General features: G+C 32.2%; 1 protein-coding gene across 3 annotated transcripts in view; it reads right to left on the minus strand.

Annotated features, from left to right (window-relative positions):
• Nucleotides 1-432: 432 nt before the first annotated feature.
• LOC148624757 (uncharacterized) overlaps nucleotides 433-14,909 on the minus strand; it is a 46,230-nt gene continuing 31,753 nt past the window's right edge. For 2 of the 3 annotated variants that reach the window (XM_088567634.1, XM_088567635.1), the window contains 17 exons: nucleotides 14,724-14,849; nucleotides 13,659-13,807; nucleotides 12,136-12,266; nucleotides 11,496-11,631; nucleotides 10,977-11,045; nucleotides 10,041-10,156; nucleotides 9,513-9,594; nucleotides 8,225-8,392; nucleotides 7,680-7,766; nucleotides 7,284-7,378; nucleotides 6,302-6,409; nucleotides 5,850-5,910; nucleotides 4,099-4,206; nucleotides 2,881-2,945; nucleotides 2,338-2,409; nucleotides 1,900-2,069; nucleotides 433-1,007 (listed from right to left, as the gene is read on the minus strand). In XM_088567634.1, coding sequence (XP_088423760.1) covers nucleotides 775-1,007; nucleotides 1,900-2,069; nucleotides 2,338-2,409; nucleotides 2,881-2,945; nucleotides 4,099-4,206; nucleotides 5,850-5,910; nucleotides 6,302-6,409; nucleotides 7,284-7,378; nucleotides 7,680-7,766; nucleotides 8,225-8,392; nucleotides 9,513-9,594; nucleotides 10,041-10,156; nucleotides 10,977-11,045; nucleotides 11,496-11,631; nucleotides 12,136-12,266; nucleotides 13,659-13,807; nucleotides 14,724-14,849 — 1,976 coding nt within the window. In that variant the 3' untranslated portion in view covers nucleotides 433-774. Of the gene's footprint in view, nucleotides 1,008-1,899; nucleotides 2,070-2,337; nucleotides 2,410-2,880; nucleotides 2,946-4,098; nucleotides 4,207-4,973; nucleotides 5,067-5,849; nucleotides 5,911-6,301; nucleotides 6,410-7,283; nucleotides 7,379-7,679; nucleotides 7,767-8,224; nucleotides 8,393-9,512; nucleotides 9,595-10,040; nucleotides 10,157-10,976; nucleotides 11,046-11,495; nucleotides 11,632-12,135; nucleotides 12,267-13,658; nucleotides 13,808-14,723; nucleotides 14,850-14,909 lie in introns of those variants that run through there. The other variant, XR_015919762.1, reaches the window with a different exon arrangement.

The raw sequence follows: 14,909 nt of genomic DNA on the forward strand, positions 1-14,909 counted from the left end.
TCCCTTTTTCTGGTGGCAATCAAAATTTTTCGACCCTATTATCCTTGTGTCCCATCCCTTTTTTTTCATTTCATCATCATTTCATGTTCATTTTATCATCCATTTCATGTTCATCGTCTGAATATAGCTGAAATATAGCTGCTCTGACGTTAAACCCCAACAATCAATCAATTATATACCTATATCTCCCCAATCGTTCAAATATGACTACAGCTGCGAAAAGAATGTGCGATTTACACGCGTAAAACAATTCTAAAGGGTGTATATGAGGCAGTTATTTTTTCTGTGTTAACGTACGTTGATATTATTTCGGGTTGTTTATGTGAATTAATTTATTTAATAATTTTTTTACGATTCAAGCGTACGAACTAATAAAGTACGTTTTAAAATATCAATGATATGATAAAGAATTTATGAAAAAAAAACAACACATTCTTGTTTCAATTATTTATTGAATATATGCACTTATGATTCGTTAAGTATAAACGAAATTCATTTGTAAAACAGAAATTCTTTCATATTCATCTATTGAGAGGATTCTACTCTAATAAAGGAAATGATACAATTTTACAAAATCCACAAGAAAAAAAATATCTTGATGCAATGTTTTTAGTCGACGTTTGAATTTTTCTGTTGGAGATAGATTATACAATCCCTTAAACATCTGTATTGCACATGCAACTAATTCTAGTATGATCAAAAAACATTTACGATTGATAGATGATTGTCATACTGTAATGATTCGGTATAAAAAGCCATCATTTATTATTTTTGTCAAGATCGATCAAGTTTGAAAACAGTAAAAACCAAAATGGATAACAAGTATAAATGCGTTGAAGGTTTTGTAAAGCTACCCGAGTTCGTATTATTACTGTTACGTTTCGGTTTAGGAATATTGCTTTGTACTTCCTGGATCCACTGGTCAACAATAGTTTCTAATGTAGATAGCGGCATTGGACCGTTTTGTAGTAGAACTGAATGGAAATCTTTTATATCAAAATTACTCCCTGCAATAGAAGCAAATAACGTGTCAACAAGTAAGTAGCACTCCAGCTAAGAATAATGCAAGAATGTGATTCATGGGTAAAAAGCCTACATAAATTTTATTTTTGATATTTTGTTTGAATTGCCATAGTAAACAGAAATTAACATTCAGTTTTTCATATAACCCGTGTTCTTAGGAGATAAAAATTAAATAGAATGTACTGTAGATTTCAAAATAAAGGGATGTAACTCTGTAAATGACACCCGAATACAATAATATCTATTGGATCTTCAATGTTGATTATCTCCTAAGAGCAGGCAGATTTAAATGAATAATTACACATTTCATAGTATAGACCCATAAGACAACTTAATTACAAAAATAAAAAATATGTAGCCTTTTTTGGGGTGTATCACATTTTTCAGTTTTGCATGATTCTTACAAAGACAGTTTCTTAATATGTTGGTGGTGGTAGCAAAAAAGCTTAGAAATGATATAGATTCTTTCTGAGAAACATACATCTTGATGTCAGTATTATAAAACCGAAAGAGAACTTTTTATAAAATGTAAATCATTCGTAACTAAGCAAATAGAATTCGAGGTAACCGATGATTCTTCCTTATACATGTATACAGTGATAATGAATAAAAAGTTAGGTTGGTTATCAAATTATAAAAAGTAAAATGTTCTCATTGTATCAAAGTTTAAAATAAATAAACATATACACGAAAATTTAGTCAAAGGAAGTTATAGAATAAGGCAGTATTATGCTGCGGCGAAAACGAATTATTTTGAATGACGCCCTTTAAAGAAAGGGGTTAAATCTACAGATGATAAAGTAAATACAGTTTCAACAATTCAAATCACATACGAGCGTCAGTCAATAAAGTAAAGACAAAAATCCTATTGCGTACCAAGAGAATCGGTCGCTTTCTTCCGGAGTTCTTTTATTTTCAGCTCACCCATTTTATAAGCACAAGCCTGACCAGGCCAAGTTATATATCGATCAATTTCTGTGCTTAACTCACTATCCCCACTGGCTGTGTAATTCTTCATATAATTAATAGCTCTTTCGCGAGACCATCTGAAAAAATGTAAGTGAATATGGTGTTTTTAATCTGGAAGTGCATAATTGTTTCTATGGCGCAAAGTTGCTCCATTAATAAATAACTGTATTTGGTTAGTAATGGCTTGAACGTGTCAGCATAGTTTTACAAGAAGTTTTATGTAAACGGTTTAATATACTAAACATAAATAAAACATATGTGGTTCTGTAAACTATTCTCACTATTAGTTCACTTTATCAATCTTATTTGTTTTACATAAATTTGTTCTATCTATAAATATCATACCCCATGTAATGCAGACCCGTATCCACAACAAGGCGACAAGCTCTAAATATCTCATCACTATATCTGCCTAACCTAATGCAAAGATAAAAACTGGAGTAAAATACAAAGATACAGTAACACAATACAAATGCAGTTACAACAAGTAACTAAAATTGTTATGTCAAACCGGGGTACCGATATTTTTTTTTAAAATGTTAAAGCAGATTCTTCCTTCACGACTAGAAGTGTTTCATTGACATCAGTAACTTTTGAAGATTTTTCCTTTTTCGTCTTCCCTGGACTTGACTTTTCATGAGCAACTCGGTGGGTGTTTCTAGAAAAGTAGAGGACTCTTACCATACCGCTGCCCCTGGTTCATGCTCCCAGTTTTTAGTGGAGTCCGAGTTGCTCATTTGCTTTTGTTACTTAGTATGTACTATTTTTGTTACTTTATGTTCTTTGCTATGTCTGTTATTCATGTCTGGTCTTTGTCCCTGGATTATGATTACATTCTTTTGATTACCACTAGAACTTTGGTTTCCTTGATTACTTTTTCATACTTACATTTGGTAATCATCTTTGTAAATTCCAAGTTCTTCTCCGAGATATTCTGAATACAAAGCCCAACCCTATTTATAAAATTGATTAAAAACTAATAGAGATGTATGCAGGTACATCGTGTCTGATATCAATGCATGCAAAAAGCTTTTACAAAAGTTACACTTGCCATCACATGTAATTTAAAGTCAATAAAGTACATACTATGAAATCTCGTCTTTTATTGTTTGTATCCAATTATTGTTTAGAAATAACTATTCCTGTAAAATTTAACATACTTATGTTTGTGAGCAAGCTCAGAAAGAATATATCCGCTACAATCAGAGGTATATGACAAATTAAAAGCCCTAAATTTTATTCTTTTTGGATTGCTCTGGAAATAATTTGTTTTTACGTGTCTAAATACAAAACGTATGATGCTTAATGTTCCCATATCATTACATTTATTTCTTTATTTAAGGAGCAGTCCCATTTGTGAGGTTTTAACATGATAAAAACATGAATTGGAATATTTGCACATCAATGATTATTTTTCTTCGATATACCCAGCCAATCTAAACAGTTATTTCCCTTTCCTATATACACCAACCATTGTTTGATGTTGTTATTAAATGCTCAATTTATATAGAAAAAACAACTTGGAGAATAAGGTACGAGAAATTAATGGTCTTTAGGAAATTTGTGACAATTCACGAAAGTGAAGTTTAAAATGAAGTAGATATGTTTAAACTGTACAAAAGCACGTCATAAATCGATAATCGTCTAAAATGAACATTTAATTTGATAGATACTAGTAGTCAAGAAAATATGCGGTAAAAGTAAAGTCATATTTAATCTTGAACGTTGGTACTGGTACATAAATATTTTTTTTCTTAGTTTTTCGTATATATCTTACATTGCAAACAATGAGTTCTTTTTTTGAAATCAGTTCCATATGATAATATTAACATTTCTAAAATGGTGAACCTTTACACCACGGGTTAAACTATATCAATTAAAAAAATATGTTTTCTCGTAAAAGCTGATGCCACTATCCTGAAATGGGGTAACCCTGAAAACACACAAAGTTTCGTAGAAGTTCAGGCTGCTCTCCTCATTCAAATGGGAGGTCTATTTTCTTTCATTCAATTTACTGAAACTATTCCTTCACTAATACAATGTGGAAACATTAAAACACATTTCAAGGCAATACGGAGAGAAAAAAAGTAGGTGTACAGAAATTACCTCAACAAATGCAGTGTAGAACGGGAATAATGTTGGTGGCTGAAAGTATTTACTGTCTAACCCATACTTTCTAAAACCGGCATTATCTGACAACGATTGGACACTTATCTATAAAAGAAACAACTTGAAACGGCGAATTGTTCATAAATACAACTTGTATAATTATTTATATTTTTACACCTTAATGTCAATGATAAAAACATTCTAATAAATTGTTAACGCATAAACATGTCTTGCCAGTCGAACATTGCTGTTACTCAAAACATGATTGATGGTGACATTGAAACTTATCTTTATGTATCATGGACATACAACCATTAGATACCACAAACTGGACATATCAGGAATAATTAGTTGTTTGCATTACGGAACTGTGATGAAGTGGTGATTCAGAAACGTAAAATTTCAAAGTCAATAAACTGAATGGTGGCGTATGCATGAAGTAGATATGGCGCTGTGAAGTAATGATGCTCATACTGGATAGCAAATACAATTGACTTCGTACGAATGATTCATGTTAAAATCTTAATAAGACATTTTAAAGTCAATACAATGTGACTGCGGTGTGTATGCATGAAACAGATACTTTATTGTTATAAAGTGATGTCAATGCAACTGTATACCAAATATAATTGACCTAGCATGAGTGGTTCATATTAAACTTTCCTAAGAAGAAAATTTAACATAAAATCTGAACAGTGCCCTGTAAAACCTGCTTTAACCCATCTTTTATTTTGAATTGCCAGTAACATGTCGGGACTATTGCGGTGTTTTCTAACTTTTCCCATGATAATATCATTTTTTACGGGCTTTTATGTTGATTATTTCTTCTGACTAATACCTATAATTTAACAGTTCGATAATTTTGTTATTACCCTGTATTTGAAATTTCCAAACCCATTATACAGATATTGTGCAACATTGCTACTAATGAAACTGCATACTTAAAGTGGTTGACCTAGCATAAGCTGAAAACAGAAAACTTTTAAAACATGAAAAGCTTAACATGGACGCCGATGCTGGAGTAGTAATACTTTATTTCCGGCATCGCAACATTCATAGCAGGCGAGATGAAAAGTTGAGGACATTTCTAAAATAATCCCGCTCCCAACCTTAATTAAGGCGTCAAACATTAACTTGATATACTCAGTATAATATTAATTGCATCTTACGAGAAAGCATAGAAATATGAAGCCTCTGTCAAAAGTTTAAGTGGCTATGATAATTGATGCAAAAATAACGAAACTCATTGGAGATGGACGAGCGGATACCCTGATAACTATCTACCTTTACCAAGCAGGGTTAAAAACATACCGGCTTGTTTTTGTATCCACTGCACAGTTTTTGGTTTTTCATTTTGAAATATTGAGACTTATTTTACAGCCCACTGAATGAAATTTCCCGCTTCAGTATTCAAATCAGTTCTGCATATAAAGATTGTTTCCCGTGTGTAAAATTGAGGTAATAGTTTTTCAAATCATAAAGTTCAAAGTTTTGAAACAAATAAAATGTAATTATTACAATACCAAAGTCTATCACGATTACTTTGGTTTTGCCATCAAAATATGATATCTCAAAAAATGAAGCCTGAATTTTGATCGACTGATAAAAAAAATAATTTGAACAGAAAGTAGAATGAATGGAGTGTTGTTAGATCATTTATATAATGACTGGATGAACTAAATGGAACAGTATGTATGTTTTACTTCAATTATTTTTAGAATTAATTCAAATGAGAGACATTGTCATACCTGAAGATGATGTCCAGGAACAGTTTCATGTAGTGCTAAGGACTTAAAGCTAAAACTTGGTCTGCAATTAAACATTATTTTCGTTGACATGTTTTTTTTAAAAACTGAAATAACTGTGAAAATATTAATTTTAACGCCATTATGATTATTCGAGTACGAAACAAACTAGCGGTATCAATTAACTAAGAAGCGTAATATTTAAATGTTTGCATGATAATACAAACAATCTTAATAAACAGTCCTTGTTTTTATGTGATGTCATTTTTCCCATTCATAATGAAATGGACTTAAACCAGCCTGTAATTGTGAAAAAAAAATGTCAGCAAAAATGTTTTTTCATCGGGTATATATCCGATTCAATCCCTGTTCCCCCTAATTAATTTCCCCCACTTTGTGCTATGATCTCGTTGATATTATTTATCCTCTGTTTTGATGTAAATCAATAATCTCACATTTCATCAGGATGCATGGCATTTACAAGGAACCTTCCTGGTTTGGTACCATCAGGAGATCCAGACGAATACATACCACCAGGTCCATCAAATGACATCGCCTCAATTCTATAGAAACATATGACATTAATGTTGAAAGTGCAAACAAATTAACTAAACGTTTTAATCGAAAATATTCATAAAATATGAATCAAAAAGAAAAGAAATGATAGAGGACGAAGCCACCATAATGGTGTTTGATGCGAAATAAAGTCATAGCTTAGAAGAACTGAGAGCCTGATTTCAGTCTGACAGGAAGTCACACCTTTCGGACTCCCCATACATAATTCGGTATCTTTGTATCTTCTTCACTAAAAGAGCTTATTATATGGTCTTCAATAGTTAATTAAATTCAGATACTTCTTTGGTTTGGTATAAGGCATATCATAAGAGTAGTCCAGAAAACAAAATTATCCGAACTACGAACACTTGGTAATATACCGGTCTCACAAAGTAGCAAAAAGGAGTGTCAAGTAGCGTCGGGAAGTGAGAAGAACAATCAAGATAGAAATGGCTTAGAAGAAGGATCAAGAAGGGTCACTGTAGCAAAAAAACCTCGCCCTCTTCTATTCAAACCTGCTTTATATGAACAAATAAAGTGTAGATGGTTAAGAATGAAAGCAGCTTAAAATTTAAAATTTTGTGTGACTCTTAACATTAGAGAAATTAAACCATATACTAGTATTTACCTTTGAATATTATTTGAAAACGTAAGAAAAAATATGGATTGCATAATATCAAATGTACCGGTGAGAAGTATGGTTATGTTTACTACTTCAACCTATTGTGAAATTAACTGATTCATGCACGTTTAATATGACATCAATTCCTCTACCATTGAGCTTAAAGCATTGAAATATAGCGTAATTTGCAAGCAACTGGCATTGAGACTTTTATGAACTTAAACATATCGATATAATTTCAATGAGATTATTCTACTCACACTAATGGTAAATCAGGAATATCCTTAAACATTGTTCCTAACTTTGGTGTTATCTGTTTAAACACAATGTCTTCAAATGTTGCAACAACTTCATCCTAAAACATTATAAAAACGCATATAATGTCACATTTTTATCACAAGTGTACCTTTTATATGCATTACAATTATTTTTATCTTTAAAGTGTTGCAACCGACTGAAATGAAATATACTAAGAAAATTCTGAAATATTTTTTTTTTACCATCAGAAACTTCATATTCACTACGAGTTATTTTCTTTCATCTAAAGTTCCATACATTTTGACAAATTTATATAAAGGCGTTAAGTATATAAGCATTACATGTAATACTAGTACTATATAAAGCAATGCATTTTGGTTTACATATTCATCACTTACGCCTGATTTTAGGAAGAACGAGGAATCATTTTTCAGTGAGTTAAAACCATCTTTAACACTACCAGACATACCAAGTTTGTTAAATATCTAAAACACAAATAGAAAGTATACAATGAATTATTATACAGTACCTTTCGCGATCTAAGAATCTAGTGATATACAAAACGGTGGGTAAAATTTGTACATTTTATTATGTACTATATTTTAGCGCCTCTTCATGGTAAATGTGTTTGATCATAACTCCTGAGCTAGTGCATATTCGAATGTGTCCGTGACTTCAGAAGAATAAATACATGTTAAAGATACAGAGCTGTTAGAAAATAAATTGGTTCGACTTTTTTCAAGGAATATTGTTTTCTCACATGGTGTTACAAGTTTGAATATGTTTTATTCAAAATGCCCCTTAAATATGCAGGCAAACTCTCCAAGAAAGATATAAAAAATAAATTTTATTGTAACTGTTTTCGGACTAGGGGATCATTTAACTTTATCACCAACAGAACAAATTTGGCGAGTGTGTTCACGAATAGCTCGCTTCTCCATACTTTTTTCATCTGTCCAGAAATACGTGACACCTCTTCCAATCCTTTTCTGTGAACCTCCTCTGGTGTTATAGATAATGATGTATGCCATTTTAAGCACGCTTTATAGTACTCGACTCCGTTATCCCATGATCTAACACCAGATCCGGTACGTGCATGATTCAAATAAGTCTAGAAAAAATGAATTGAATTTCAATTGCACCAAAAAGTAAGGATATGATGTTAAAACAATTTCCCTAATGTAGTGCATGACGTTTTAAAATGTATACGGGTGATATCACTGTAAAATAAGAAACCGATGAAGTTATTACTTACGTCTTCTTTTTCTAGAAAAGCAGAGGACGCTTACCCTACCGGTGCACCTGGTCCATGCTCCCAGTTTTTAGTGGAGTTCGAGGTGCTCATTTGCTTTTGTTACTTTGTATGTATGATTTTAGTTACTTTGTGTTCTTTGTTGTGTATGTCTGTTTTCCATGTCTGGTCTTTGTCCCTGGATTACATTCTTGTGATTACCGCTATAAATAACCTTGCTTCCCTTGATTACTCTTAAACAAAAGAATAAATTATACATTTCTGATTGATTGATTGATTGTTGGGGTTTAACGTCCGAGCAGCAATATTTCAGCTATATTCAGACGATGAACATAAAACGGATGATAAAATGAACATGAAATGATGATGAAATGAAAAACGGGATGGGACACAAGGATAGTAGGGTCGACAAATTTTGATTGCCACTAGCAAAAGGGAGGGATGGGTAAGGTAGGGCAATTTAGCCTCCTGTGGCGGAGCGCAAAGGTTCCTACTCCTATCGAATACCACAGCAGGGTTCTTTAACGTGCGAGGAACATGGCATCTTTCCCAACACGGTGCACCACTATGGTTTGCGGTCAGGTTTTCCGTATTATAGACTGACAACCCCAGCATGTAACACGCCAGAGATATCCCATTCCACCACCTGGGGCACACATCCCAGTTGCTCTTTGGGCAGAGCGCCTAGCCCCCGGCTAGGTTTCTGAGCACTATTTAGTCGCCTTTACGACAAGCTTAGCGCTGCTGCAGGCCTATTCTTTTAACACCCGGATCTGCACGGGGCTATATACATTTCTGAAGACACCACACTACGTAAATATGCATATGATGTAATCTTGTTTCGTTAGTGAGATAGAATAGAAAAATAAAAGAAAATCATTTTTCCCCATAAAATAGCAATAAAGAAAAAATGCATTGCTGAAAAAAACCGTTTTAAAAATAAGCCGTGCCATTTAATGTAAATTATATATGTTCTTACTCCGTTTATAAAGTCACTAAGATCTTTTAATGCCGTCATATAATCATTAATCGCTACTTTCGCTCTCTCACGTATGTTGATTCTGAAAAGAAAATTAATATATGTAAAAATATTGAAGGATATATTTTACATAATACTTTACAAATAAGGAATATAAAAAGAAGAAAATATGTTCTTACTGTTTAAACATTTAAACAGGATACGTTCTCCGCCTGTCAATAAAAAAAAAAACAAACTTATTTTTACGTATGCACAAAAATTTTATAACATGTAACTACTATATGATGATAACAATGGACAAAGAAAAGAGCAAATTAACAAATAACTGTTTACAAAAAATATCTAAGTACGGATTTTTTTGTTAAAGCAATAGTGAGAGCATGAGAGATATGGATAGCTTTTTTTGTATCATTAAACATTTTAAATGTCATTAAGCAAAAATATTATTACGAATGATACTTGGCTATTAACATATTCCAATGCTGTTTTCATAATTGAAAATATCATGATAAAGATTTTTGGGCATACTTCTCTACGTGTTTTATAGTAGAAACTCTATCTAGATCATCCTTGAATGGTGAATACCAGGCAAAATCCTCAGGACTGTTGGTTAACAGTTTAAGTATATCTCCTGGTACTGATTCCTGATAACAGATTGAGAGTTGATTAATTAAAGTATTTAGTTTATATGCTTAGTGTGCTTCAAACCCAGTTTAATATAATACATTGTACATTTAGATACCCATAAATTCTTCTTTTTGAAATGTTAAACTGTTGACATTTTCTACAGGATTTAAAGAATACTTTGATACTGATTTTCATGGTCAGTTAATTTCACAGACCACGTGCGTACAATGGGAAGACTATACGCATATTTAAGAATATAAAATATATATTATGCAGACCGTAAGATTAAGAACCTATAATTCGTATTTTATAGACATGACCACTGTTGGTAGTGTTTTTTGCAAAGTTCTATTATTGTATTTTGAAAAAGATGTTGTGTTTGTCTGCATACTACAGAGGTTAGTTTAACTTTTTTAAAATCTGTATCGTAAACTAATCTGTTATAAACAAACATTTTGACCATAGATGTTTCTAAAATTCCTAAACAATATTTCAATATCATCGACCGTATAACATCGAACTAAACTGTCTAAGATTTATCACACTTTTAACTAGTGGGATGCAATTGTTTCGATTCAGAAATAATATGCATATAAATATTGAGCCCCTTCATCAAAGTTTGATATAGGAATATTATGTCTTTTTTTTCAGTGTGATACAGACTGTTCCTGATTCTAGGAAATGATCAGATTTTTGTGCAATAAGAACGAAACGATCGGTGTCTTTGCAGTTAGAATAAAACGATCGGATGTTTGTGCAGTTAGAACGCACAGATCGAAGGTATGATATAACTCTGAAATTGATCGTGTTATTGACCATTCGTAAACTCATACATACTATAGAAACTTTATTATAGGTATGGTTAAGTTCCATTGCCTTCATGAATCTTTCCTTCATTTGTTTTAACTACAAATAAAACATTTTTACTTTCAAATGTTCCATATATATTAAGTTTGAATACACACAGGGTTTTTGTGTTATGCTTTACCATGTTTGCTTTAAACGATGATCGCCTAGTATATTTTTACACTACCAGTACATTTGGTTTTGTTCTTCCAAAGCTTGAAGGAATAAAAACAGCATGAATTTGCTGCCCCCTTTTCTCATCAATTCGAAATTCGGATATTGTTCATGTGAAGCCTTGATTTTATATTTAATCTTACACGGTTCTGTGTTAAACGATTTATACCAATTTTATCAAATGTTAATTCTTACATTATGATTTTTTTTTGTCTTTAATGCCTACTAGATTTTTATGTCATGTTAAATACATAACAGAGGTTAACTATCAATTTGCATTTCAAAAGACTTAAAACGTTTCAACTATTAGACTTGTCTTAATCATAACGTACATACCTGAATCGGCATATTTTCTATCCTAGTGATAAAATTATCGAAATCTCCTTTTGTATTTTTCGGAATTATCTTTGCAAATGCATCTGGATCAGATTGTGGCCCCTCTAGGAAATTAATCGGGTTCAGTGCATTGTACCTGAGGGTAAAGTTTGCAATAAAAGCCACACACTCATACTGATAGTAAACATATCGAGAACATTGGGTAAACCTTAAACACTAAGGATATTAAAAATACAATTCTATTCTAATAGAAGAGTTTTTCTTTTTCAGCTGAAATGCAAGTATACAAAAACATTTCCAACAAAAAAACGAAACGGAACATAAAACTATAAGCGTTAGTAACATGATTTGATCGAAGCAGGAAGCCAAGCAGTTTTAATCTTCTGGTTTACGTAGATCAACGAATGGTAAGACTTGCCAACCGAATATTGACTAAGATAAGTAAAGACATTTAAAATTTGAGTATGATGTTAACAAATTTACAGACAGGAAGTATTACATAAAGCTACACAGAAGACTGAATTAAAACATTGAATACGGTTAACATGCATCGTTAAAGTATGTATCCTTTTCACTTTAAGACGCCGCTATTTCTGCAGGTTTTACAGTTCTATCAATATAGGAAACAAATAGTTCTTACATTCTCCATTTGTATCCATCTTGATAAGTCTTCAAGAAATCATCAAATATATCAAAATCCGTTTTTTGCTTCTGTGATAGTTGGTCCTTGTTAACCTTTCTTAATTCATCAAGGAAATAATCTACTTTATTCTAAAAAGCAAAAGGTATGAACGTTGGATAATATTCAAGAATTAAGAAGCATCCACTAACAAATATCTTATTAACAACTTTTAACGGGTCATAATTTTCCTTTCCTCGTTCGTCTACCCCGGACTTGACTTTTTATGAGCAACTCGGCGGGTGCTTCTAGAAAAGCAGAGGACGCTTACCCTTCCCTTGCACCTGGTCCAGTTTTTAGTGGAGTCCGAGTTGCTCATTTGCTTTTGTTACTGTGTATGTATGATTTTAGTTACTTTATGTTCTTTGTTGTGTCTGTTTTCCATGGCTGGTCTTTGTCTCTGGATTGCATTCATTTGATTACCGCTAAAACCTTGATTCCCTTGATTACTCTTTTTAACGCTTACACTGATAAAACATACAAAGAGTACGAGTCATATATAACAATGACTTTGTGTGCTAAAATACCTCAAAAGTAAGCATGAAAAATTACACGGATACAAAGAAGGAACATGAAAAAGAGGAATAACACATCAAACACATAGGAAAACCAGAATATAAAAAAAAATCTAACAAGTCACAAGAGGGAGAAAACATATTGTAAAACACAAACACAAAGCATAATAAGAATACAACAACACAGTCATTTTAGGACATCTAATTTCCTTGAAACAAAATACTGGATATAGGGACCATATTCGCCGAATGACAAATAAGCGCGTTGAAAAGTGTATTATATGTAATGCAACGTTTTCGCGGGTTACGTCACAAACGAACGTCAGTAACGGTTTTCCCTTTCACCTATCAACTCTAACGTTTTCCACTCGCACCATAATAAACGACCACTACCAATGCATGTTTGAGTCTATATACGACAAAAAGTAATGCCAAAGACCGAACTTTTAACCATAAATCAACCCTTATTGTTTTATTTTTCCCAGATAGTAAGACATAGATATCGTGCATGTGTTTACTGATTGTTATATTTTCTTACAATTTTGATCAATGACTCAACAGACAAAGGTATCTATGGTATCTGTAAGTTTCTTAGATTGGGGAACAGCATAAATTCTTGCTGTCAAACAGTACGTGAGAAAAGAGGTCTACTCCACGACATGCATATGCACATAAAAATTGCAATATCGGTTTTATATGTTAAGGACCATCGCATATTAATACACATGAAAAATTCAATTCAAGAAAAACATGTAAGCAAATTCATAAGAAGATTATATGTTTGAAATAGGGCTTCCTTTTCAGCACCGCTTTTGTAATTTTTCAAAACATACATTGTATGTTTTCATGTGTTTTATATTCAAAGGACCCTTCTTTACATATTGGTCCTTATTAAATGTTTGTTTTTCTCTAAAAGTATGCAGTGTATGTTTAAACTTTTGATGTGTTACAGGATAAAAATAATTTTACCTTCCATCTGTCAAATAGATTAATTGAATAGTCGTCAAGTCTGTCGTTATATCGAGGATCATTAAGTATTGTGGTAAATTCGGGATTTTCATATAAAAGCCAGTCGCTGAATGAGTTTTGTAATCTCGTAAGTATGTCTCCAGGGGTTTCTAAAACAAATAAATGTTAATAGAAATGTACACAAGTTAATCAAGAACATTAAATTTCTGAATAATATTGTGTCTTTGATTTTGCATCAGAAAAAGAATAAAACATGAAATGCACATATATCGCATTTGAAATACCGAAGAACATAAATACCATAAATCAATAATGTATGTATCAAAAATGAATTATGTTCTAGTACAAATTAATTCGAATATAAGGTTATTTCATTTAAAACCTAGGTAATTTCAATAGCGCAGTTGTCCTTTGAATTGATATTCATTGTCATGATGGCAATTCGATAATTGTCCTACGGACAACTTTGAAACTGTTTAGGATAACACGTCATTTAAAACCTAGGTTATTTCCAGAGCACATATCCCTTTGGAATGTCATTAATCGTAAGGATAGTAATTCTATTATTGTCTTGCTTACACCTTTAAAACTATTAAGGACAACAAGCGTGGGGATTTCAGGAGACAGAACGATTTATGAAAATTATATAATAGCATTATTGTATTTTCATGATTGTTTTACCCCAGACCGATTTTATCACTATATAACTATCATCTGTTACAAGAATTACCATTTACTACTTCAAAGTTAACTCCCTCCGCAGACATACGACCATTTCGAATTTCTAGGTATCACTTAGCCAACTTATATAATAAATCCTGCTTTACAGGATGTAAAATCTACCACAAGGCATGGACATCGCTCAAGACTATTAGCAGAGGTGTTAAAAATGTACGGTTTAATTCGTAAACAGATACGTTGTTTACCACTAAATTTGACAAGGGTGTTAACAAAATGACTTTGAAATAGGAATGAAACAGATCCTTGCTTTCGAGACGTTGTTTAAAGTGAAAATTAAAAATCAATCAATTCACAAAGGGTTTTAATTCTAACGAATATCTATACCTCCTTCATTTCCTGAATTTTTCACATCATTTATCCAGGTATCTACTATTGTTTCCATCGTTGTTAAAGGCATGGCACCATTCTTCAGGATGACCAGATGGAAATCGGCAATATTGAATTTATCACCTAAGTAAAATAAGCATTCGAGAATATCAACATCAGGTTGATAGGAAACAAAAGTTATTA

The sequence above is a fragment of the Perna viridis genome, chromosome 2 (genome assembly GCF_037379345.1).
Source record: "Perna viridis isolate PV_CMFRI_1.1 ecotype Kerala chromosome 2, ASM3737934v1, whole genome shotgun sequence".
NCBI classification, from domain to species: Eukaryota; Metazoa; Mollusca; class Bivalvia; order Mytilida; family Mytilidae; genus Perna; species Perna viridis.